This window comes from Ochotona curzoniae, unplaced genomic scaffold (assembly GCF_017591425.1).
Source record: "Ochotona curzoniae isolate NIBS_2020 unplaced genomic scaffold, NIBS_Ocur_1.0 scaffold_4683, whole genome shotgun sequence".
NCBI lineage: Eukaryota > Metazoa > Chordata > Mammalia > Lagomorpha > Ochotonidae > Ochotona > Ochotona curzoniae.
The window spans coordinates 12335438-12363087 of NW_024467121.1; the positions used below are offsets into that span (position 1 = coordinate 12335438).

Sequence of the window (27650 nt, forward strand, 5' to 3'; positions counted from 1 at the left end):
TTTATGGCTAGGTAGTACTCCAAAGTATTTTTGTGGGACTTTTTTTAAAATCCATTTATCAGTTCAAGGCAACTGGGTTGCTTCCATATCTTGTGATTTCAACTGTTTTAAATGTGACATTATAATTAACTCTCAGAGACAGATTCCATTGCTTTTGTATATATTCCCAGTAGTGGCATGGCTTTGTCATATAGTAGATCCATTTTTAGATATAAGATGCTTCATACTATCTTCCATAATTGTTGTACTAGTTTATATTCCTACTTACAGTGGAACAGGGTACCTATTTCCTTGCATTCTTACTAACATGTATCATGTTTTGATTTCTGTATGACTGCCATTCTCACTGGGGTTAGGGAGAAACCTATTGTGGTTTTTATTTGCACTTCCCTGATACTAGAGAACCTGAGCATTGCTTTATATGTCTATTAGCCACATGGTCTCTGTGGCCAATGCAGCCATGGTCAATGTGCAATCTTGGAGGAAGCATATGTGGGGTTAGGTAGTGCAGACACCTCAGTTGAGACCTGGGTTGAGCTCCTGGGTCCGAGGCATTTGAGAGTGAATCAGCACATGGGAAATCTCTGTTTATCTATTTATATATCAATCTATCTACCTATCCATTTCTGTTTCTTTGCTTCTAGAATAAAATTAACAAAAGTTTCATAAGAAATTAAATAAATAATTTGCATTGCTTTACAATAAATGTTAATAGCTGAATTTCTAAATAAGATTTGCTAGCTTGGAAAATACATATGCTAAATTGAAGGAATGCATAGAATTTGTAAGTTGGATATCTGCTTAATTTTGTAAATTAAAACACAAACAAAACAAATGCACCTATTTTTATAGAAAAAAATCATGTATTCATCAAAGCCTATAATGTTTTTTTGAATGGGTGATTATGGTTTATCTTTATACTCCACTCTTTCCATTTTGCTTTCAGAAGTTTCAAAAGCTTTTAGGTATGACTTTAATGATAAGAGGAGACAATGACATTTATGTTAAAATCTTTAATATTTCATGGTATCACAAGGCAATCTAACTGAAATAGAGACACTGTTTACACTGTTTATTTCTTTATTTGTCACATCTACCAAAGACAAATGCTGCTTACAATGACGAGAAAGAGGATGTCCCGGTAATAATGCTCCATACTTCATGGTCAGTATTCATCAGAAAATGGATAATTAGGGTGATTCACAGCACTGAAAGAAGAAAAGTAACATTCACTTATTAACTCTTTCTCCATACTGAAAAGGAGAATTACTAAACATCTGTAACTAAGAATTGACTAAAACTGAATTAGTAAGTAAGTTCTGACTTTCACCCCAAAACACACATCCAAATTCTGTATTGATTTGCAAAATATTCTTTCATGCCCAATTCTAATACTCACAGGAATATAAAATCAAAAGGCATACCATTTGATGGAGATTACAAACTCTAAGAGGGTATAAGAATAGATTAAGAGTGTTGTAGTCCACTGAGCCTCAGGGACAGCTTTTGTGCTTAGGTCATGAGAATGCTTGCAAGAAGGGTTGCGCTGTTGATTTCCATTCATTCCTTCAAATCATGCTTAAGGAATTTTCAACGTAAGGAGACAAGACATAACTCTAATAAGAAATCTATGAAGCTGATTTCTCTTTTCTTAGTTAAAAATTCCATTCCACACTCTTCTGTTTGATTAATCCTCTTCCTCCTCAATATTGAATTCCTACAGTAGCTAAAAGGATATTCTGTTTCTGAGAAGATGAAAAGTCAAAGGGAGCAGAGTCTCACCAGAGGCTCATGGGCAAAAATTACACTTTAGTAGCAAACACTTGCTTTGAGGATCCAAAGAAATACCAGAGGATGTTTTCTTAACGTAGGTACTAGGGAACCAATTCGTTGTGTGATGTACTAACAATTCACCTTGATAATATGAAGTAATATGAAACGAAAGTTTTGACTCAGGATAAAAAGGCAAAAGAGACATCAGAGTGGAAAAAGTGGTTGGAAAGGGAGTGCTGTATCCTAGAGAAGTGCCACTGGATGCAGAAACAGTGCACCCTTTAACATCACTGGCATCCATAAACACTCGCCTTTGAGGGTCCACCCTCATTATAATAAAACTGTGCTTTGAACATTTCCACAGACAGAAGGAAGTTCAGGATGCAGTTTCATTATTTAATATCATAAGTTCATTGGCTTCATGTTTAACATATGTTAAAGAGAACTCATGTTTAACAATATTAAACATACTCAGATTCATCTACAATGTATCTTCATTGTCTAATGGATACATATTGCCTGAACACAGTGTCTTTAGGACAGATAGTAAGTAACAAGTGCATTCACAGTGATGCAAGCTCTTTCAGCTGTCTTTTTAATCTGAGTTCTGAAGCAACTCAGCTGGCTCAGAGATGAAATTTCTCTTGTGGAGTCTACAGAGATGATCCTGTTTTGAGATACATCTGTTTCCTAGTTTAGAAAGAATTATTCATATTTAAGTCTTTGTGAAACAAAGAATAACCTATGAAATGATCTACATGGGTCACTTACTACAGAAACTTAGAATATCGCAAATTGCTGTTGATGGCGTCGATTTCTTTCATTTCCTCTGCAGTCAATTCAAACTCAAAAATCTGAAAGAGATGGGAGATCCACTGAAGCTTGTGCATGGAAACATCCTTCTGCACAGGAATGTGAAATTTTCCAGGTGGCATAAACGGAAGCATTTTCACTGTCATCACCTTCCAAGCAAACTCATCCTGAGAACAGTTATGCCTGAAATCTGCTACTTACATTGTTTTTATTCTTTCTATATTTTTCTCAAGTTAGTATTTCATTAGCTGATGATATAAATACATGCTAGTACAAAATGACAGTCAAGATTTTTAAAAACCTAAGCAAATAAACAAAGAAGTTGTATTGTATCTCAGGAGTATAAACAAAGGCTGTATACAATATTTGTATCCCAGAATGTCACCCTTGAACCTTTGAATGCTTTGTAAGAGTTTCCACAGCTTAGTGAAAATATATATACTTGTATTTTAGGGTCTGGCTTTTTTCGCTGAGCATAATAGTTTTCAATTGCATCAGTCTAGTTGCAAAAGACTTCATTATATATTTTTCAAAGTCAAATGGTTATTACCTAGTGTACATGTACCACATTTTTTGACATGTAAAATTGATCAATTCTGAGTCTTACTAAGTGGACTTTTGAATAAACCTTTGTTCTTGATTTGGTCAAAGAAGTCTGCTTCTTTACCATCTCTTCAACCTGACCTGGTCATAAACTGAAACATCCTTGGAATATAAAATAACCTCTCCCTAAGAAACTATTGACCCATGAAGAGCATTTTCTGATTCAACTAGCAACCACACCATTTCCTCCTTTCGTACATCCGGCCACTGTCCATTCACAGGCAGTTGGCTCTTCCTTCATAAATATTGTTCTTGCTCATCTTACAGATAATAGAATCTTATGTTCAAGAATTATCCCTTTGGAACTAATCTGTCTCATTGAAGTATAATTATATTTTTATTTCACTTTGGACCACCTCAATAACAAAGAAGAGAGGTTGCGGGTAAAAGATTAAAATCACTATTGCAACCAGGAAATAACATCACAGAAAACTCAACACTGTATCTGTATGTATCCATTCTTTGTGCCTTCTCTATCCATATTATTATGTTTCCCATATTTATGTCTTATATCCAACTATATAATCTGTCCATGTACCAATTCATTCAGTGATTGGCTTTGCAACATAAATATATTCCAAAAGTATTAAGACTGTCATATGAACATATTTATAATGCTGAGTTAAAACTATAATAGAGTTATTGTGTTCTGAATGGTTTTACCATAAAATGCTGCTGTGTCTTTTCAATGTATTAGCTTAATCTAGACCTATACGATTTTTTAATCTTATGAATAATTTGTTCCAAGTGTAATGTTTTTAAAATATTGAGCTCTTATTGAAACTTTCTTGTCACCTTAAAGTGTGAAAGAGCTTTCAAAATTTCTCATGGATTCAAAACAAAATTAATAGATTTGGTTGATCTAAGCTTTGGCTGTGCATAAGGGACTATATAGGCAATAATGTTATAAATTGATTCATAAGCATGTATCTGGATATCTGCCAAGGCAAAGCTGATAAAAATTACCCCAGAGGAAGTTACTTCCTTTAGCAACTCATATCCAAACAGCACTTGTTAAATAAATAATTAAAGTTGTAGAAGTTTGAGCATAAAGTTCAAGTAGGCATTGAAATGGGAGGAATCAGGGTCCTTTAGTACATGAAAAGTCTCATAAAAAAAAATGTTGAAATGAAGTTGATGTCACAGAACTAGTAAATTGTCAACGTATGTGTGAGGTGGCCAAAACTTCAGACTCTGATTCCAGTGTATCCTGGGGAGAGTTGTCTGTGTAAAATGTGACATTGCAGAAATTCTCATGCAGGAATGGATTCCCAGTTCAGTTCTCACGCATCACTCTCAATAGGTGCTGCTTGATCTTTACCTGAAGATTCTCTTTGATTCTCTTCTCATTGAAGCTTTTGGCCAGAACCACCACCCCTCGCTGCAGAAGGTAGCGCAGGGCAATCTGACCTGCACCACGATTCCGTTTCTTGGCAATGGCATTCAATACTGGGTCTTCCAACAGACGTGGACTATTTGGATCAACCCTAGGGTGAAAATATGCACAGATATCAAATGTGTAAGATGCAAAACCTATCATAGGCTCACCTTTTAACACAAATTTCCCCCAAGGCAATTAAAAGAAATAAGTACATTTAGGTTAAAACACCATTTCATGAATAATTATAAGATTCATTTATAAAAGTAGCAACTGGAAACATTTCATTATATTTTATATAATAGAATAGCTAAAGAACACATTTATCCCTAACATCTGTATTGGGGCTGTTCTGAGACGTGTAAGCTCTAAGATCGCCAATGGGTATTAGAAATCACAAATATGACTCAATGATATATATAGTTTTTCTGCATACACATACAAAAATTTAGTCTCTATTTCATCTTAACTAAGCCTCGCCATGCACTATAACTACAGATTTTACAGGTTTCAGTTTACCAGCAAAATAATTTTAAAGTTAATTTTGCTTCACAGAATATTCTTACAGAACCTGGCAATTTCAGCATATCAATTATTGTCTCAATCTCTCTTTGTTTCTCTCTCTCTTTTCATGTCACTCTACATTTACACACACACACACACACACACACACAGAATGAGGTTGTGAATGGTCGATATATACATGAGGGCAGAGTGAGAAAACGCTCTAGGCACTGAAACTTAGTGTTGCTACATGGGGAATTATCACACTATATTACATAGTGTGATTTTCCTCCCACTACAACATATTTTAATGTCCTAGCATTTTTCACAATAAAGTGTTCAACCTTATTTTAAATATTTCATTTTCCATAGAGTTGCTGGCACAAGCTGTCTCTTTCATCACACTCATTACCAGTTTGGATCCCTGTGTGATCCCAAGGCACTGTAAGCAACCAGAACGATGTCCTTGGACTTGCAGTACTCCAGAAGTTTGCTTTGGTTCAGGTAAGCATGACATTCCACCTGAAATGTGCCAAGACTCAAAGGCATCAGAATACATGAGCCGATAATTTCATGCAACATTTAAGTAACGATGTGAGGCCCCTACAACCCAGTGCCCAGTGTCTCAGTTCAAGTCTCACCTTTAATTGTAATATTGTATTAATTTATTTACTACATTATTTAAATAGGACATTTTCCCTATGCACCTTCAGAAACACCTCCAAATCCCACCAGCTGTCAAATGGGTGAAAAAAAATTTTTCTTCTGATTATTTTGTTTTATTAATGTTTTGAAATGATTTAAATTCCTTAATCTCAACTTATAGTCTGTAAATGTGATTATTTTACTAAAAGAAATACAAAATGCTTTAATGTCTAAATCCAGATCTGGTAGGAATATTTAAGTTAACATAATGAGATTTAGCAGTGCCAAGAAAAAGGTCATTTTTAAAAATTTAGGCTGAGGGCCCGGTGCAGTACCTTAGTGGCTAGAGTCCTAGCCTTACATATGCCAGCATCCCATGTGGGCACTGGTTCTAATCCTGCGGGCCCCACTTCCCATCCAGCTCCCTGCCTGTGGCCTAGGCACAGCAGTTGAGGACAGCCCAAAGCCTTGAGGCCCTGCATGCACATGGGAAACCCTGAAGAGGCTCCTGGCTTCTGGTTTCGGATCAGCAGCTCAGCTCCAGTCATTGTGGCCACTTGGGGGATCTTTCTCTCTGTCTCTCTTCCACTCTGCATGTCTGACTTTCAAATTAAAATAAGTAAATCTTGCAAAATTTTGTATTTCTGTTTTACTATGCTTAATATTTATCACTGCTTCGTTTCTATGATTTCATGTCATGTTAAGTACAGCAAGCATGGTGAATGTTGTCAGCGTCATTGCTTCTGAAAGGCACCCTAATATGCATTTCCTCTTCTCCCCCTGTTTGGAGTCTGTATCCCCAAAGCTGTTGATTCATGCTTTTCTGGAATCATCTTTCTTTCCGTTGTACTGTTTAAGAAGGGCCCTCTCTGTGGCTAAGTAAATAACAATTGAGAAAATAAAATGTTTTGAAAACTCTGTGAACATTTCCCAAATCTTTAGCAACAGCATAGAAAACCCTAACTTCCTCCCTATGTAAACAATGAGACTTACATTCACTTGATTGTAGGAAGCTATCTTGTAACTATAGATGACGGAGAATAAAAAAGAGATTCATTTTAGGACAGCATGTTTTACCTCTAAAACAATAAAGTCTAAGTCTGCTGTAAGTGAATACACTTCTTTACATGTTATTCTCCAGAATCGAGTTCTCATTATAGCTAAAAGCAGTCTGTTAGAGCACCACCCAATTGTGAGTTGTGCTTTATAGGCAATGTTATAAGCTTTTCTCTATGAATCTGTTGAAATTTCATTGTTTCCATATTATTGCATAATTAAAATCTTATTGTCATATAATAGAAAGGAATTTATTACAGCACTTGTATTATTTTAACCTATTCTGATTTTGTGCAAGTAGATAGCTAAGACAAGGAGTACTAACAATGAGATACATTTTTTATGTAATCAATCAAGTTCTTTAAAAGCTCAAAATTATTATGTCAAAAAAATATTTGAGGACTGATGACGAGGGTATTCCTTCAAATACATCTGTTTTAATTATTTCTGTGTTTTTTCACTTTCTGCTCCACTGTTTTACTTTGGTGTTTCCTTTCCTTACTCTGTAACAACTTAGTCAGATTTCCCACAAACTCCATGCACTAAATCTGACTTAATTCCATTTTTACCAAGATGGATATCTCAGCTTAATATCACACTCTTCTCATTTCTCCTCACTTATCCTCTACCGGTCTGCCAACTCCTGTCTCCTTCCTTATTCCTCTTTCACTATTCATAGTAAACTTTTCCTCTCTTCTTACTTTTCATTCTTTCATTTTTTCCGGAAGATCTAGCCCATTTTTTTTCTTTGCGTCTGTAGTTTATCTTCTACAAAGTAATGCTCCAACAGTCTGTCTCTCCATCCCAGACCACCCTCCTGATCTCTGGCCCAACACTGACAGCTGTCAAGTCAAAAACCATTTTTGAATACTCTACAGGAGCCTAAAATTTAGCTTTGGGTAACAAAATTATGCTTCTCTCACTTCTTTCTCTATTTTTCCTTATTGCAGTGAATTAAATCAACAGTACAACTGATAAAAGAAGAATGTGAAAAGTAGAATGTAGAGGAGGCTCTGGGCTAAGGACTCACCTGGTTACAGGTGGGCTTGTACTTGAGTCCAGGCTTGTTCAGTATCATCTCCAACTGCTTGCGGTTGAAATTGGACACCCCGATGGACTTGGTTAATCCTGCATCTTTGCACTTCTCCAGAGCCTGGGGAGGTTGGAAATGTGTGGTTATGTCTTCAGTGTACTCTGTTTATTTCATTGGTCACTTGAGTTGGATATCTGTCTTTAACATGCTTAACAATTTTGCCAAAACAAGTAATTTTGTGAACTGAGTGTAATATTTTCTAATGTATTTTAGTGAAGTTGAGATTGGGGCCAGGTAGGTGGTGTAGCAGATTAAGCCACAAAACAGAAAAGCACTATCTCATATTAGAGCACTTTTTTTTTTTAATAATCCTGGATGCTCTGCGTCAGAACCAGCACCCTGCTGTTGCAACTGGGAAAGCAGCAGAAGACGGCACAAGCACTTGGCCCCTGTCCTTCATGTGGATGATCTCATCAAACTTTCAAGATCCTGATTTCAGCCTGACTGGCTTCAGTCATAGTGGGCATTTTGAGTGTGAACCAATAGAGAGAAGGTATGTCACTCTCCCTCTCATTCATTATGCCACTCTGCCTTTCCGATCAACAAAATGACACAGAAAGAATAAAAAGGTAGTAATCCTCAGAGATCATCTCATACATCTCCCTACATTTACAGATAGTAACAAAGGACTACACAGTGGCTTCATACCAGTTCCGAGATTAGACATCTATTGTAGAAAACAAAATCTTTTCTTCTTCCCCATGCCCTGTTCCCTACATTCCCATTTGGTGTCTGTCATTGTAGCAACACATACCTCCCATGTGTCCCGAAGGTCCACCGATTCTAACATAAATTGTCCTTTGTCATCCATTGGTAGAAGTTCATCCCCAGGCTGGAAAATAGAAAGAATGAAGTTTTCTTTCAGAATGACCTTTCTGATTCCTATGAAGCTTGGTCACACAATCTTTAGGAAGCTGTGATTAATTGCAGTGTCATGAGTGTACATTTGTTTGCATGTTAATGGAAGGGATAAGATATGGGAGAAAAAGAAAAACTGAATCAAATGAAAGTCTATAGACTATAGACTACCCCATTACATCCATCTGCTACTCCCAGACACTGTTAAGTTCACAAAATTCAATATTTCCTGTGTTTTAGGTGGATTCAATTTCGAAGGGCAGTCTGCTTGTAAATATATACTAAATAGTACCTAAAATCAATGAGTTTTATTTCCACTGGATAATTACCCAGCTCTAAAAGGGCCAGGCTATCAGAGGTGTTCAGCTAGCACCCCTGTGAGAAGAAGTCAAAGCAGTAAAGTCCAAGGGAGACAGGCTATGCAATGCAGATCATCGAGGTTACCATCCACACTTTGAGACAAGACAAGCAAAGAAATCTTCACCTTCAGAGGTTAGAATTTCTCACTGTATCTCTGAAATCATAATCACTCACACTATTGAGGATTTTAGTGGTGAAAGGCTCCACAAGCAGCAGTTTAATTAACTTAACACATAGGGTTTCGGCCTTAGTTGCCTGAGGAAGGTGGAGAGGGGCAGGAAGGAATGAGATGATAGAACCTCAATCGTTCTGAAATGTGGGAGATAAATCTGAAAAAGCTTTAGTGGTGGTGTGACTAAACTATTAAGGAATGTCAAGTATTTTATTCCCCTATTTCAGATTTATTGCTTTCAAGAACTCAGGTAATTTAGCTCTGAAGCTGGTAGAACATACTGATAATAATGTTGATGAACCATTTGGGGTATAACAAAGAAAATCAAAAGCTTACCCTCATAGCAACTGGAAAATGTATGATGAAAAGATCAACATAGTCCATTTGAAGTTTCTTCAGTGATTTTTCCAGGGCTGGACGAACCAATTCTGGTCGAAAGTATGTAGCCCAAAGCTGCAATAATAACACTTTTTAAAAGACAAGAAATTGACTTATTTCTCATACTTTGGGGAATAAAAATTGACATTATAGTTCAAATATTAAGTTATGAGTAATAGTGTGTGCATTACAATTATCTAATAAGAAGAGCTGGGACGACATTTATGTTATTCATTATAAACCAGGACCTTAACAAAATTGACTCAACTGCTGTAGAACAGAATGAAGTAAAAGTCAGGATTAAGTCAAGGAATTGGGTCATCATATCTTGCCTTTCTGCAGTATCCTAGAAATGTGAGTTGCAATTGGACTTTGGGAACTTGGATCAGCATCTCAAAAAGAAATGTGACTAAACTCGATGTGCAACACCTGTCCAAAGCAAACCTTTCCTGTTTGACTTTACAATTATAGGAAATAAAGGACTCAAATGAAGAGCAATTCCCTTTTCATACTACTGTATCGGAACTGACAGTGTCCTGTAGAGCCTGTACCTTGGTAGTATAGAATATGTCCTCTCTCTTCACAGTCCCATCAGCAATCTTCTCACGAATAGCTGCCCCAACCTGCTCCTCATTTTCATATACGAATGCTGCATCTATGTGACGGAAACCAGCCTCAATGGCCACTTTGGTGAACTCGAATGCTTTGCTTTTTGGCACCTAATAAACAGAAACAAGGAGAGCTGTTGAGCAGCCCAATTCAGTAGAAGAATTACACTTCCTCGGACATATTTGTTGATGCTGACTCCCCTCCCCCACCCTTGTTTGAGGGTAGTAACAAATCAGTGTTCTAGAAACATCAACAAGGTTTCCATGTTATCTTTGGTGAAATAGGCTTCACCACAGAAGATAGAAAATGCAGTTTCAAGTAACAAGAATCAATTATAAGAAAATGGGATAGAGAAAAGCATCATATACTTGGGGAAAAAATGTTAACTTAGAAAGACCCATTTGCACTCATATATATTATAGCATCTGTTATTGCCTGAATAGTGGAAATAGTTCTTAAACACATCCCTCCCAGGTTCCAACCAACTGAATTCTTCAAGTTGTTCATGATTTTTCTCTATCCTTTAATCCTCAAGTTCTCATTCAACATTTATTCAACATGCATTTATTGAGTTCTTCCTATGTGCTAAGCAATATGCTAGACACAGAATTGCTTCAGATTTACCCATAAACAAAAGAAAAACCTTGTCTTCTCTTCTGAGGGGTTTTGTAAAGATGGTCATTAAACAAGGAAACAACTATTAAATAAGTAAAACAATAGGAATTCATGGCAAAAAAAAGATGCAAAAAAAAAAAAATGACCTGTCTCAAAATGGAAAGATATGTAAGAGGCAGCTGAGAAAACAGTTACTCAATTTTCCATCTGAGAAACTTGGTGTAAAAAAGGATGCCAAAGCAAGAGGCTGCAAAGAAAAATGCATTAGAAAGCTGCCTTTGAAGACAAGGCCAGGGGCCTGTGTAGGGAACATGGAGCACAGGTAGGGTACTGCTGGAGCTGAAAGACAAAGCTGAGTTTCATGGTGTTCCTGACTGAGAACACCCTGGTTCAGTTCTAAGGTCAGTGCGACACGGATGCTACAAGCAAAAGTAAATAAAATCTTATTGTTTACTTTTCAAAATGCCTTTCAGGATCTCCACTTGTTTTTCGCTGCTATCCTCAGTGCGTCATCCTGAATACCATTTGCCATGACTTCAGTGATAACCTTTCTAATTTGGCCTTAGTATTCTCCCATTTTGCTCAGGAAAAAATAAAAAGTCATGAAAAGATTTCCTTTGTGTCTTTCTTTGTTTTCCTCTAAAGCAAACCTTTAAGAAGACGTTGAGATAATCTGTGCATTTGAATGGAATGGAAACATCATGAATGACTCTAAAATTCCATGTTATTTTTTTAAAAGGAGCCTCCAAATTAATCCCCCTGTTCTTACAGCGAAACACAGGAATTTCTCTCCTAAATTCTGCACTCTGCACAGACAGATGCTGTCCCTCTGTCTTCAGCACGACCTTTCTACTTGAATTGATATCCCAAGTCACAGAAATGTCTGTTCCTGATTTCAAGCCTGGCTTAAGTTAAATTCATACCTGACAGTAGAACAATCTGCTCCTCTATAAAAGATCCAGGTTTCTGTTGATACACCTGGAAGGTAACAAGGATAGCCCAAATACTTGGCTTCCTGTCGCCAATACAGAAGTCATGGGTTGAGTTTGCTGGCTCTGTTTTGGCAGAAAGTCATTTTGGGAGCTCTCAGTGAACTAGTGAGTACATTTCTCCCTCTCTATGCTTCCTTTTCTTTCCACTGTTCTGACTTTTAAACGGATTCATTTGTTTTTGCCTCATAAGTCTTTGTTTCTAAATCTGGAATAACAGTGTCCCATGACAAAACATTTGATGCTTGAAATTCTGTGAAACTTCCGGGCCCAACACACACAATAAAACTCTTTCTGCCTTAAAGCAGACTTCCTGTGCTCTTTCACTCTCAGAATTCCTAACAGAGCCAAGTGACTGACTCAGCAGCAGAAGCACACAGAAAGGCAAATTTGAACTTCCGATTTTGGGAACATAACAAATAATGGCAGTGAGTGCTCACCCGGGTGAGTTATTGAGGACTTAACTGATACAATATATGCACAATACTTAAAACTCCTGATAAAAATTTAACATGATAGGCAATAATAATAAATCCACACACAAAATTCTACACCTCTGAATTCCCAGAGGGAACAGTTTGTCCTGTTTGTAAATGCAGAAACAGACCCTGTGACCTAGAAAAAAGCATGTTAGAAACAAAAACATAAACCCAGATGACTTTTTCCAAACTACAAACTGTCCACAGGCGAAGGTTCCTGTCTGCTGACAATCATTCCAGGGCTGTAAACATTCATTCCCTTAGTCTCCCCAGGAAACACTTACTTCGGAAGGAGCAAAAGTACCAAATCCAAGCCGTGGCATGAAGTTTCCATCGTTCAGCTTCACGGAGTGACTGTGTTTGGGATCCATCCTGCTCCACACCCAGCTGATCTGCTACTGTCCTTCTGTGGGGCGAGCAGAAACAAGCCTCCAGTGTTGTTATTAGTACCCAGCAGAAGATGGGTGGGGCCACAATCACAATAGCAGAAAATTCCAGCTGGGATCAAGTCATTAGCTCTCTTGTGGTTGCTTCTGTGGTTGTCCCTGCAGTTATTTCTGTAGGGAAATGTAAATAGAAATGTGAATGTGAGTGGGGTTTGAATTTCATGTTCAGAATTATTCACTATCGACTCTTATCAGTTAAACAAAACGTTTTCATTACAGACTTCAAAGTCAGAGCATATTTACTTTACAAGACTGAAAGTTATGTTTAGACTAACCGTTTACATGCATTTATTTTGCTACAGGATTTCAGTTAAATTCCTGACTCTTTGTCTTATCATGTATAGCACCATAATATAAACTATCTTATACTTCTGTATCAGTATCTCATGTTAATCATTGATTCTAACTAAATTACTTCCTTGATTGTTTTAGCAAGGAAAAGTTGTCTGAAATTATTGACAACTTTCTGCATAGTCACTTCTGTTTCAACTATTATCTTATTGAGGAAAAGATAATAAAATACTAGGCTAATCATGTCCTCAATCTCCCTCCCATAGTTCAGTGTTACTCAGAGTGGGTGATTGCTAATCAAACCCTTATTTTTTAATAATTAATTAAATAAACGTATGATACATTCCATAGGCTCTGGGATTTCCCCTTCCCTCTCCCCAAACCCTTTCCCTGACTGATTTCCCCTATATTATTGCAATAGCATAGTCCTTCATTAGCAGTCATAAGTTCATCATTGTGCTATTTAAATGTATCCTGACATCGTAGGTATGGACAATGGGAGATTCTAGCATCCTATTGTTAAGATATATGTAACAGTTTCATTCAGAGTTCATCTTTTAACCCCTTACTAAAGCCAAGTGTTACAGATTGCCCTAGAACATTCTGATCTCTGGATTTGTGAGGCGTTTTGTATTCCAACAGATGACAGCATGATCTTCAGTCTTATTGCAAGAGGTTTCTTTACCAGCAAGCCCAAATCCAGTACAAAAAGTAGGTTAATAGTAGCCCTTTACCACCCACTTGACTGGAGCTCACTTTACCCTCTCCAAGATTCATAAAAAGACATGTTATTACTGGCCCACCGAAGGCAGGCCATAGACACCGAGGGCCAACCAGGAACTTGGACACAAAATGAACATGCATCTCTCTGCCCCCCACTTTAATCTTTAATGACTTGTACCCACAATGCACTTGAAAGGAGGGAGTTATGCAATAACTACTCAATTCCTCACTGTGTGTTTTTCAATAAACGCCTCATTTTTCTTCTATACTGATGTCAGTGATTAATTTTCTGCATGTCAGTTTAGTAGATTCCGTTTGAGAGGTTCTATATTAACTCCTCCAATCAGTTGGGATTGTTCTTCGACCCCTTAGAGAGTTCAGAAAATTAAACATTAGCTGCTTGACCCCTATGCTCCCAGCTTAGCAATAAACAGTTCCTTTCCAATTCCCAGCTGCCAGTGATTGCCTCAATATACATTGTGTGTTTATCAGATTGGGAGTCCCATAGCTTCTCTTCCAACCAAGTTTTAAGGTGTTCTATAGCATTTTTTTAATGTTAAGCTTCAGTAACACAGTTAACTAATTCTAAGAAAAAAAAATAAAGAGACACAGAATTTTTCTTTTAGAGAATTATCCTTTAGAGACTATTCAACTATTCATTCAATTCAATACTCATTCACCAATAGATTCTAAGAATGCTTACAGTTAAAATATAAAGTGCTTATGGATGTTTGGCCTAGCAGTTAAAAAAGTCATCCTGGGGCCCGGCGCGGTGGCGCAAGTGGTTAAAGGTCCTCGCCTTGCAAGCCCGGGATCCCATATGGGCGCCGGTTCTAATCCCGGCAGCCCCGCTTCCCTTCCAGCTCCCTGCCTGTGGCCTGGGAAAGCAGTCCCAAAGCTTTGGGAACCTGCACCCGTGTGGGAGACCCGGAAGAGGCTCCTGGCTTTGGATCGGCGTAGTATTGACCCGTTGCGCTCACTTGGGGAGTGAATCATCGGATGGAAGATCTTCCTCTCTGTCTCTCCTCTCTGTACATCCGCCTTTCCAATAACAAAATAATAAAAATAAATCTTTAAAAAAAAAAAAAGTCATCCTGTATCAGAGAGCCAGGTCCTAGTTTCATTCAATCCCAGCACCAGCCATTGATAAAAAAAATCAATAATAAACGAATAAAACTAATGACTGTACAAATCATTACATTTTCACAGGAAAAGATTTTGATAAACATAATATTATTACACATATACACATTCATACTAAAGGAATTTTTAAACTACTTTCTTTAATTAGCAGTCCTTATTAAACCTTTCTCCATGTCCAGCTGTCTGTAGCTGGAGATATGAAAGGAAAGGGAAGGAAGAAAAGATACTTATTAGTGTGGCCCTAAATTGACCCGATATTTTTGGGTAGATAATTCACTCTTGCCTTACATTTTTTAATTAAGGTTCTTTTACTTCTAGTATTATAAATTGTACTTCCCCTTTACTTCTCCAGTTTCTGTGCCTCAAAAACATCAGTTCTGTTTGATTAGCAGAATGGCCCCCACAACAGCCCCCAAGCAAGATCCCAGCCTCAGCAATACTTAGATAAGCCTCTTTTCACTGACTAAACACTCAAACGGAAAAAAAATAAATGTACAATCCAAAGTAAGCATAGCAAGTCGCATGAGGTTTCAGCAAAGACTTCTGTGACAGTTAGTCAACAATGCTTTACGAAGGTTCCAGTTGGCAATGTAGAAACAAGTTGAGATGGTCACATTTGGTAAGCTAGAGTGTTAGAAGGAGAGGTGAAGTAAAGGAACAATGCCCTTGAAGAAAGTTTTCATAGCAACCTCTACAAATAGTTCTAATACTTTATCTGAACTCTCCTTCACGGAGCTCCAGAGTACACACAGTCCCCGTCTGTCCTTGAAAACAAGCTAGTAGTATGTTAAGAAAGTCTGACACATACTGGGTTTTGTGGTCAACTTGGCTATAGCAACGAAATGGATTTTCTTCTGAAAGAGATCAAGATATTTCACCTGGGAAATGCCATTTTAATATAAGGAATATGCAGAGCTAAAAAAGTTTCTAAATTTCTTTATCTTCCTAAAAGCTGAGTCTCATGAGGAATTCAGTCTTATCTTTATAGCAAGTGGAATCTTCTAGAAGAAAAATTGGCACCACTCCAAAGCAGAGAATGTCGCCAACTCATCACACACTCCCTGAGAAACTACTTCTCTTTCCAAAACACTTTTGCTTACACATAAGTGTTTCCTATTTCTTCCTTTTTTCTCCCCCAAGTTAGGCAAGTCAATCCTAAATTCTAGTCATCCCTTTGGATTCCTCATCTTATGCGAATGTACTAAGAGCAAGTTAGTAAGCTTTCCTTGTTAGACAATTTGTCTTTTGTTTCCCATAATTACAGGGCTTCTGCCAACAAAGTTAGAGAGGGCAGAATGAAAGCGGCTTTTTCCTTCCCTTCAACTCAGATAACGCTCCCATCATTTCTCTGCATCCAGGGGATGGGGTCTGCCTTTTCTTAGGTCCCCAAAATCACTGAGCCAAACAGAAAGAATTTGCTGTTCACAGTGCCCAAGTTTTTAATTATGTAATTGACAGTGGAACATACTAGCTGTTACTTCTTGATGATTGGCATTGATAAACAGGACAACTGTTTACTAATGCCCTACACTGAACTCTGAATAGTTCATCTGAACTTCACCATCTCTTTTTGAACCCTTGTACATGCGGCACAACTGTTTATTAGTGCCCTACACTGACCCCATCACTGAACCCTAAATAGTTCATCTGAACCTAACTAACCCTTTTTGAATAGTTGCACATGCAGGTAAACTATTTATCAATGCCCTACATTGAACCCTAAATAGTTCATCTGAACCTCACTACCTCTTTTTGAATCCTTGTACTTGCAAGAGAACTGTTTAACGATGCTCTACACTGAACCCTACACTGAACCTCACTGTCCCTTTTTGAATAGTTGCACATGCAGGACTGTTTATCAGTGCCCTACACTGAAACCTACTCTGAACGCTAAACAGTTCAACTGAACATCACTATTTCTTTTTGAAACCTTACACATGTTGGAGCTCAAAAGACAATATACAAGACCTGGCACAATGACTCAACTGGTTGATTTTTCCTTCCAAGTGACAGGATCCCACATAGGCAGCAGTTCATGTCCCAGCTGTTCCCATTTCCTTCCTATCCAACTCCCTGCACCTGGCCTGGGAAAGCAGTGGTGGATGGCCCAAAGCTTTGGGACCCTATGTCTGTGTGGGAAACCAGGAAGAAACTCCTGGCTTCTGGCTTCAGATCAGTTCAGCTCTGTGCATTGCAGCCATTTAGGGAGTGAAGCAGTGGGTAGATCTTTCTCTCTGTCTCTTATCTCTGTAAAATTTGACTGACCAGTAAAAATAAAGACATCTGAAAAAGAAAGCAAGAAAGCAAGAGAGAAAGCAAGAAAGCAAGAAAGCAAGAAAGGAAGGAAGGAAGAAAGCAAGGAAGAAAGCAAGAAAGAAAGAAAGGAAGAAAGTAAAACAAAGCAAAGTACCACAGAGACTGTGCCATGGGTCATAGTGCACTCTGTCTGTTGCTGCAGGAAATCCCCACACAGAGAAGAAACAGGAAGGAGAAACAGAAAGCATCCCAGGGTACCCGACTTCTGGTGAATGCAAAACGAATGGATTATCCAAGCCAAATTTTGCATTCAGCTGTTGAAACACATTCCTAACACTCAGAATTGTTTTGCTCATTCAGAGAATGAAGAACTGTATTTCTACAAGTCTGAATAGCAAAAAATACTGCATGATACGGTGAAAGTTCAACAGGGACAAGCGAACAGAACTCTGAAATTCTGCTTGAACTCATATGGAGCAATCAGCATCCAGGGATGGGAGACACTCCAACCTCAGCATGATAGACTTGGGGAAAATTCACCAGACATCCATTGTGAAACAGGAGGGGAAAACCGAGAGGAGGGGAACAAAGTTGGGAGAAGGGGAAGGAACATCCCAGCACCAACTCAACAATTAAAAAAAAAAAGGAAATTAATTTTGGAAAAAAAAAATCCCCCTGCTGCCATGGCAGGAAGTTTCTGTCTTTAATATCTCAGGTAAACATTACTGTTGAAATTTTTCATATAAAAATTCTTTTGTAATTAAGACAAGACTAAAGTCACCTCCATCCTTTCAAGTGAAATCTCTGCAACACTTTGCCCAAACACACTGTAATTCTTTCATCTTCATGGGGAAAATGGGAAATCAATAGTCAAACCGCCTGTCTTAATGTCTAAAACTTTGAGAGGAGTTCAGTTAACAAAGTATTCCACGTATTCCACCATTAAGAAGAATCTGGCAACCAGTTCACCACTGTAAATGACAGATGTTTTGATGTTCTTAGTGATAAAGAGGATATTATCAAATTTGTATGATTATTAACTTTATAATCTCTCAAACATAATTGTAAAGGGTTACATAACATTTTTCAAATATTATATTGATTTAATTAGACTTCAAATTAGAATCTATTTTCTTGATTTTATTTTAGTCATGGTTAAATCTTTCCCAATCAGACTTTTTTTAAATAATAATTAGCTCTCTAAGACCACTCACAGAAACACATATAAAGTTAATTAAGAAAATGATTATTGAAAAAAAATGTAAGATTTGTTTATTTTTATTGGGAAGCCAGATATACAAAGAGAAGAGACAAAGAGGAAGATCTTCCATCCAATGATTCACTTCCCAAGCGTCTGCAATGACTTCAGCTGAGCCAATCCAAAGCCAGGAGGCAGGAGCTTCTCCCAGGTCTCCCACACAGGTGCAGGGTCCCAAAGCTTTGGGCCATCCTCGACTGCTTTCCCAGACCACAAGCATGGAGCTGGATGGGAAGCATGGCTGTCAGGATTAGAACTGGTGCCCATATGGGATCCAGGTGTATAAGGCGAGGACCTTAACCTTAACCTAGGCTATTGTGCCAGGCCTGAAAAAAATTTTAAACATTGACCCTTATTGAAAGATTGGAAACTATAATTGTGGAAATTATAGAAAGATTGTGACTCCAGTGATTTTATCCCTGAGACATCAGTCTATTGGATAGACTGATGTGAGCTGACTACATCTATCCCCAAAATACATTGGAGACAGACTCTTGGAAGCTCAGGAGTCTTTATTCACCAGCCAGCACTGGCCTGTGTTCTGTCCAGTACCACTGCAAGTGGAAGAGAGGAGCAACCCCAACCAGCCATGTTCAGGGATATCTAACTAATTATCATCCAGTCAACTCAAAGAGCACTAGAACACTGTGCAAATAATTTAATTAATCACACTTACATTAGTGCACAAAACAAATTATCCAGTCAACTATTGTGGGGTGAAACACTGACACCCAAACAGTTTAAGCATCGTGCACTCTATACTGTCCAGTCAGAAACAGCCATATCCTATCTAGTAGAGATTAACTAAACCAGGCAAACAGGTCCTTCCAATTCCATGTACTGAAACCAATTTGTAGTAATCAGCTTCTGCACGAGGTATCAAAGAAAAACAAGATCTGATCCTGGAATGAGATAATTTCTTGTGATAAGTACTCTCACATTCCTGGGACTTTTAAAGAACCCAGATCTTTCTGAGAACCAACTGTAATGAACACATCCCAGAAATGATTCCAGAGATTTAGCCTAACTGTCAGCATTTTTTTTTTTATTGTGTGGAGTGTCACAAGACATATACACATACGTTCACTTTCACACAAACTAAGGAAGCTAGTATTACTGTGAGAGGACAGCAGTGGAACTGAATAAGTCACTGCAGAAGGAAGAAAATGTATCACTGAGGTCACCATGGCAACTTTCAACTCACCTTCTCCCGGTTAGAAACGTCACCACATTTTATAAAACATGGAAAAAGGTACCGACTGCCACCGCCCCTGATGCAAGAGAATTTCCTGGTTCTCACTGCCTCTGGGTACAGTCTTGCATTCTCGCCTTTGGTTCTTATAATTAGTTTACTTATCCCTTCCAGGAGGAAGTTATTACTATATATTGTTTGATCTATTGTTCTGAATCTTTAGAACATTCATTTTCACTCTTTTAAAAAAATGTTGTCTTATTTTATTTTGATGTTGTTTACATGGTTGAGAAGGATGTATGTCCATGCGGAGCACTGATTGGAGTTGGGAAGGTCAAGCTATAGGGAAAATTAGATGAGACAATTGCTTCTATTTTTCCTGCTGTATCTGTGGGAGGGAGGAAGATATGGGAACTGGATGCTCCTAGTAGTAAAGCCACATCAATACCAAGGAATAGGGGGCAGCCACTAAACACCAACCTAGGATCCCTAATGTGGAGGCGTTCTGAGGGTATTGATGAACTGATTTTGATACTTCTGAGACAATCTTGGTTTCATTGTTCCAAGGTTGATTGAATCTTTCCAAGGTCAGCTGGCTGATGTAGTTCACCTTAGAAAATCTATTCATATAGGTATTTGCTGTCAAGTTTGGCCAGGGGAGTTGCCCAATTTATTCTGCCCTGCCCCCCTATCCTCTGACACAATACTCAATGTCCTCCACAGGCCTCCATGAGCTGGTGTCATGTCTCACACATGCATCTGGGCATGCTGTCCACTGCACAGGCATCAGGAACTGGGGAGATCCAGTCCCAATACCTGCATTCCAAGGTCAGACAAAAAGTTTTTTATTTTCCCTTTGGTTGGAATTCTGAGTCTAGCAGTACAGTTGGGGGTTGGGATTCCCCAAGAAATCTTTCCTGAGGTGATACAAGGCCTGAGTCCTGGGTGCGCCAGCCAGTGTCTGGTCCAGCTAAGTCTGTCACTCACATCAGCCTACAAGTATACTGGTGGTTTCGGTCTCATGATCATATACAAGCCCTTCATATGCATGATCATATGCAGCCCAGGCCCAACCTGATCCTGCTCATCCCACACTCAGCCCTTACATACTCCAGCAGGAACTTTAACCTAGTCAGAGTGACCCCTAATGACTCCCACCAGGTTCACACCCAGCTCTGGTTCCTGCACATGCCTGTATGGGCAGTGTTGTCCAATCCATCCCTCATTCCATCCAGCTTTCATACATACCCATGGGTATTGCAAACTAACCCATACCAACTGACCCTACTATCCAACCTGCACATATGCCAGCAGGTACTGCCTCCTTGTCCAGTCAGAACCACCCACAACCCTGGTTCTCATGCTCACTGGTAGAACTGCAGCCCTTCAGAGGATTTCTCAGAGTTTCCCTGCAAGGTCCACTCCTAGCCCTGTATCTTGTACTTTCCAGGTGGAACTGTGGTCCAATAAAACACAACTTGCACCCAGTTTTGGTACTTGCCAATGGATGCTGTGACAGAGCAAAATCAGCTGGCACTTATTCTGGCTCTTGCTTATTCTAGGCCAGCTGATGTGGTGGCCTAGACCAGCCATGCTGTCTGCAAAACCCAGCTAACATGCAGGCTGATGGGTTTTGGAACCACGCTCAGTTTGGTCCTCCCCCAGTCCACCGCTCATGCTCACCAGCAGGAGCAATGGCCCAGCAGGGGAGCAAGCCCTCAAAGTCCCCTTTTAAGCTTGCCACCAATCTAGGGTTTTGCACGTGCAGGGGGTACTGTGGCCTGGTTTGACATCATGTATTGCCTTGGCATTCACCTGCAGGTGCTGCAGCATGGCTCCACTTAGCCTGTCCCCAGTTCCAGTTCATGCTGGCAGGTGCTACAACCTAGACCAGCATGGTTATCCCCCTGTCTCAGCCTCAATGAGGGTGCCATATCCCAACCCAACCTCACCTGTACTGTTTTAGTTCTCACACCTTTCTGGCAGGTGCTGTGAACTGCTTAATTCAGCCTGCCCCAGATGTGATCCATGTGCATGACAAAATGTACTTTAACCTGCCTGGTTTGTGATGCCTGGCTCTTGCATTAACCTAAGATCCTTTGGGCCACCTAGATCTTATGTGCACTGGTGGGTGCTTGGCCTAGTCTCCTGTCCCAGTATTCACCAGCAGGTACAGAGGGCTTGTCCAACAGGTCCACACCCATTTTGTCTTTTATTGGTGAGTGTTACAGCCCAAACCTACCTTGCCCATCCCCCCAGATCCAGCTCTCATGTCTTTCAGAGGGTGATGTAACCCAGCCCAGCCCGTCTCAGATCCACTCCAGCCATTGTGAACACAAGTGGATTCTAGTGATAAGCTGAATCCTGCACACCTCCAGGCCCAGCCCACATACTCACTGAGAAATGCTTTAGCTAGGTCCAGCCTAGTCTGCTCTCCCCTTTCCAGCTCTTGAACTCACTAATGAGCACCACAGCCTGGCAAGGGAGTCAGTCCCCTTACCTCCCCAACTAGACCCACTCCCAGCCACAGATCTTAGCTCCCCATCCTGGCTCCGACTCATGCCAATGCGTGCTATGATTTGGCCCAGCTTTGCCTTGTCCACCCCTGAGCAAGCCTGAACATGTGCCAATAAGTGTTGCAGCCTTGCCTGGTCCAGCCCAAACCCAGCCCCAACTCCAGTGCACACCAGCTGGAGCTACAACCTAATATATGGGTTCCCCAAGTTTCCCCACAAGGCACACTAGCAGACCTGGATCTCACACGTCAGTGGGTACATAGTCCAATCCCCAGTCTCAGCCATTGTGAGTGCTGGTGGATGCTGTGTTCTGGTCCACACCCAAACCCAATTCTTGGGGATTCCTATGTGTTGCAGCCTTGGCCATCCCAGCTTACTCACAATCCCAGTTCTCATAAGTATTGCTGGTAGGTAATACTTCCGTTTGTTCACAAAATTTATTTCTGAGGAACTTAGTGATCTTTGTGTGAATTCACTAGAAAAGAATTTGTTGAATTTTTATTATTTCTGTATTTGGTCTGCGTTCATTTTTCAGCATGCTCCAGTCACTAAACTTAGGGTTTTGATTCTTCTGCTTACCTTTGTCCCATCAGAGACCTTCTCAAATCAAGCCTGTTATCTGAGACATTTCTATCTATGATGTACAATTACAGTTATCTCTCAGCTGACTCAATCAAACTTTAAATTAAAGGATGTGAATATTGGGAAATCCTGAGACAATTTCTTGGATTTTTTTCTGTGTATACATTGGTTTATTATAGATTCCCTCCATAGAAAAGCATGTCTCATGATAGATAACATTACATCCTTTTTTAAATAATTATTTTCTTTGTAATGTCCACTATAGTTTATTAAGCATTGAACTTACTAACATATTGATTTATTGGAAAGATTTCACACAATTCTGAGTAATTATAATACATAGTTAGCAAATAAAATAAAAAAGAAAAGGAAAAAACATCTCTTGTGAATTTTAAACATTAAAATGCAGGGTTTCTAAGAAAATGCCATGAAAAATCATACTCCAAGAAAACAGACAGCCTAAATTCAATGCATACATTAAAATAAATATGCAATGTGAAATTATGCAGTCTAAACAACATATTAAGAATGGATTCAATAATAAACAATGTAATTCAACTAGTGATGAAGTCATCTTTTATTAAGTGTTTGGTAGATACTGAAATGTACTTATCTATTGTCAAAGTAACTAACTATGCTGCTATTACATTTGCAAGGATTCTGTTTTCTAACTTTTTGGGTTAAAATCTTTATTTACATATTTTATCTATCTAAATATCTTTAATATCTAGAAAATATCAAGTTATGCTGAAAATACGTCTTGTACTATTTCAAAACTAAAAGGTCCAACAGTACAAAGAACTTTGAAAAATTCACAGAAAACATAAGAATGCAATTTGTTAGGTAATACCAGCCAGCCCTGTGTCACCTACCCTTTTTTTATGTGTGTGTTTCATCATCTCAAGGGTGTGCCTGTTTCTCAGCTATGTTATAAGGCTAGTAACAACATTCTTTCTAAATCCAGGGCTGAAATGCTGAGCAAATACGCTTTAGACTTTTAGAATTCATGACACTACTTACAAACATTCCCCTGTGCCCTTCAAATTCCTGTGACTATCATTCTTTGCTATGTCATTAAAACATACATGTAGAGATGGCAAAGGTTTTACGCAATTAGATAACATCACTTTGAAATTGCCGGAGTCATAAACATTTTGAAAATTCTATTAGATCACTTATCCTAAACCTGTGTTTTTAAATGTTTAGTACCAGTGATGTGTCAAATGTGGATGCTCCTGGAAGTCGCACTTACAGATTATTAGAAGTCCCAGTTATTCTAGGCCATAAAATTTCTCTAACATGGAACAGCTGACCAATTGGGAGAAACTTGCTCAATATGTCAGATAACTTTTAACTCTAATGTAAGTTTGAAAGTTATTATTTTTGTCAGGTAGCCCTTTCTAGGGATTCACTGCATACTATTAGAAAGTACGTATAGCATACTTTTCCGCTATTGACCATAACTACCTTTCCCTCCACTTCCTCTTCTTCCTCAATTCCCATCCTTCCTTCTTTTTTTGCTACCTTATTTTCTTGCCTGCGTGCCTTCCTTGCATCATCCTTTCACTCTGTATTATTGTGGCAAAATATAACCTATTTAATCTATGCAACATTAACTGTACAACAACTGTTCAATAGCACGTTGAACAATATTGTTTATTATAAGTATAATGGTCTACCATACATCTTCAGAACATTTCATATTGCATAATTGAATATACTCATCGAATAGCAATCCCCGTTGCCACCTTCCTTACCTGGAAATCACTATTGAATTTTTCTAAGAGTCTTACTACTTTATGTCATGTAATGAAATAGCACAGAATAAAGAAACATCAGATTTATACATAGAGCTAAAGGCATGAAACTCTTAACTGAAAAGTTCAGCAGAAAAATTGCATGATTTTGTTAGCCATGATTTCTAATATAGTATCTAATATAGTATCTAATACAGTAACTTTAGAAAGCTTACTTTCATCAGGGGTATTTGTTTATTTTATCCTAGTTAAATTTTCCTTATTACTCTTACTGATTCTATATTTCAACTGTAACTTAGCTAATTCCTATAGTCCAATAACCTTCTGCTCTCCTGAATTGTGAGTTTTTTCTACAAACTTTTGTCTTGTGTCTATATGATGAAACACTTTGAAACACTTGATTTTGCCAAAATGTTTCCTAAAGTGGTCCTCACATTAAGAAATGTTGATATTGATTCCTCCATCTCATACTGAACAATTCAATATCAGTATAGTGGCCTGTTTCTTGTTTTGCCTCAAATTTCCTGTAGATGGCATAATACATTTTGAAGAAATTTTGTGAAGTAAAAAACATAAAACCTTAATCATGAAATTTTAGGATAATCTAAAAGAAACTTCCTCCAATTCTTATAACAAAACAAAAAAGCTAAATCATGTTTTTCCTCTACAAATATGTATTCTTATCATCTGCTTGGGATTTATCCAATCTGTATCCAGTGAGAGTAAATTCATTGTCTAAAGGAGCAAATGTCTCTATCGTTTATTGACCTATGAACTAGAACAATATTCTTTATATAGTTCAAATGAAAGATTGCCATAGAACACTTGGTATACTGCACAGTTCCCTAAGCTAAGGAGGGTTCAGGATGCCCAGCTCCATTTAAAATGAAGATCTCATGGCTGGGAAAATCTGATGAGCCATAGGAAAATCCACCCCAACCAACAAGGGACTGCTAGCATACACATACGTACTTTGGATTGCGTCTTAGCAGCTCCCAGCTTCTGGCTGACTGTTTGCCTGCCCTTTCTTGCAGTGTTTTCACAAATTCTCACTCTGCTCATGCTGTTTGATTTCTCTGGCGAATTCTTTCACTATCTGTGGTATTAACCCTAGTCAGCTGCTGACTGTAACATTTTGGTTATAGTGGGTTTTCCTCTCATCAGTGGGAACAAGCCTGGAACATGAGGTACATCAGGCACAGCATCTGATGCAGGTGAACTGACACGCTGCTTGTTTCCTGGTTCTCTTGTACCTTCTTTCTTCCCTATCTCCGCTCCTTAGGGAAAAATGTGCCCCACACAAGGACACCTGATCATGTCTTGCCAAGGCAGATCCCTGGAGGAACCTGCAAACCCTCACTCCCAGACATTCAGAACTCACAGATCTCAGCGGTAAGGACTGCAGATCTCTCATTCCCCCTTAGTTCATCACGGATGTAAGTCTACTCGTCATCCTTTGTGGATTTCTAGCCTGTCTGATGTTACCTGGGGTTTAAGCGCTTCACCCTTCAAGAATGACCACAACTTTCTGCCCCTTCCTTCTAGGCTAAGATGAGATATCCAGCATTAGAGCCATTCTTAAAGAGGGATAAACCTTGGACCTTCTCCTAGCTGAAGCTGGTAGTGTGCGCAGGACACTGAAGTGGACACATGTTTGTTGTGTGCTTGTCAGGTCATGTTGTGTTACTTGGTAAAGAAGCATCTAATATCAATATCAACTTCCAGAATGACAGGTCTGGTTCTTCAATGGAACCCTTAGCAGTTCTATCTTAGCAGACCTGTCCTTCACTTTGGTATTTCTTATAGGCACATACCATGTGAATTCTTGTGTTCACTACTGTCTTCGTAAAGGTTTGATTGCCTAAGAACAGTGTGTCTGAAGCAGTTAAAATTGCTAACTTAAAGCAAGTTCTAAGCCAAAAAGAATCAGAATTTTTTTTTAATTTTTGGGGGAGTATTCTAAATGCTATATGTAATGAAGGTAATTGGCTTTCCTACTCAGTTGCTGAGGTTTATATTTTGATCATGACTATTTCAAGTTTTGTTGTCATCTACAGTCCTGATTCTTTTTCGAAAATAGTTTGTAACCATACTCATGGAGAATAACAGGTTTTTGAGAGTTTTAATATCAATGGTAAGAATTTCCAGAACTCTGAGGGGAAAACACAGACAAAAATCAACAAAATGGCTAATGGAGATAAGCAAAAATTGAATGAAAATAAATGAATTAATCACATTTATTTTTATTGATATTGACTTTTATTTAAAATATTGAAGATTCTGAATCCACTTGCTTTATCTCCTAGTTCCAGAATTTTTTTTTCCTTCAATCTCTGTGGTTTACAATATTTGATGAAGTTCAGTGTTCCAAAAGGAGATGAAAATGTTTCCTTTCTGCCTTACTAAATCTCCAAAGTTTAAGATGCCATGATTTCAGCAAGAATCTGCCTTTGTCACAACACACTATACTTGTAAACATTGGCATGTTTAAAAATCATGTAAAGAAGGCTTATTTTTGAAAATTTCCAGCCTCACAATGAATAAATTGAGTTGCTATTACTTGTTATGCTCTGATATGTCAAATGATTAGATAGTAAAGTAACAAAAAAAAAAATCAAAGCTTGCTTTGGAATGGCTTCTTAAATTTGAGACTTGCCCAAATATGATAAATCAACTTTTGTTACAAATCAGTAATCAGTTAACAAATTATAGCACAGTTACTCTTAGAGTACGGGCTTGCCTTGCTTTTAAGATGCAAACTCAATTTGTTATGTTGTTGTTGGTTTTGTTATACATTTTTGTTTTGAACTGTGTGCCCACTACCTATTCCCACTAGCTATGCCCACTACCTATGCCCACTACATATGCCCACTACCTGACAGAATTCCCCAGAAATGCAATCCTCAGTGCGATAAATTTCCCAGCTGTGAAAACCTGGTAGACCATGGGAAAACTCATCCTAAGAAGAGCATATTGCTACAAGGATAACTTGGATATTACCTCTTGTAGCTGCAGCACTTAACTTCTTGCTCTCTGATCTGCTCACTGCTCACTTGCAGCACAATTAATAAACCTAATTCTACCCATGCTGTTCGACTGCTATTATGCGTGCATTCATCCCCCATGACTGGCCTCAGTCGATCACCTGTGAAAGTCACCTG

General features: G+C 38.5%; 1 protein-coding gene across 3 annotated transcripts in view; it reads right to left on the bottom strand.

Annotated features, from left to right (window-relative positions):
* LOC121148045 (prostaglandin-E(2) 9-reductase-like) overlaps nucleotides 1–27650 on the bottom strand; it is a 296739-nt gene that overhangs the window by 52970 nt on the left and 216119 nt on the right. Inside the window, exons 1-9 of one of the 3 annotated variants that reach the window (XM_040968024.1) lie at nucleotides 12610–12741; nucleotides 10185–10352; nucleotides 9592–9708; nucleotides 8620–8697; nucleotides 7803–7925; nucleotides 5484–5593; nucleotides 4511–4676; nucleotides 2554–2627; nucleotides 1005–1232 (exon numbers count right to left, since the gene is read on the bottom strand). In XM_040968024.1, the coding sequence (XP_040823958.1) occupies nucleotides 1166–1232; nucleotides 2554–2627; nucleotides 4511–4676; nucleotides 5484–5593; nucleotides 7803–7925; nucleotides 8620–8697; nucleotides 9592–9708; nucleotides 10185–10352; nucleotides 12610–12696 (990 nt within the window). In that variant the 5' untranslated portion in view covers nucleotides 12697–12741 and the 3' untranslated portion in view covers nucleotides 1005–1165. Of the gene's footprint in view, nucleotides 1–1004; nucleotides 1233–2544; nucleotides 2628–4510; nucleotides 4677–5483; nucleotides 5594–7802; nucleotides 7926–8619; nucleotides 8698–9591; nucleotides 9709–10184; nucleotides 10353–12609 lie in introns of those variants that run through there. The other 2 variants (XM_040968022.1, XM_040968023.1) reach the window with 2 other exon arrangements.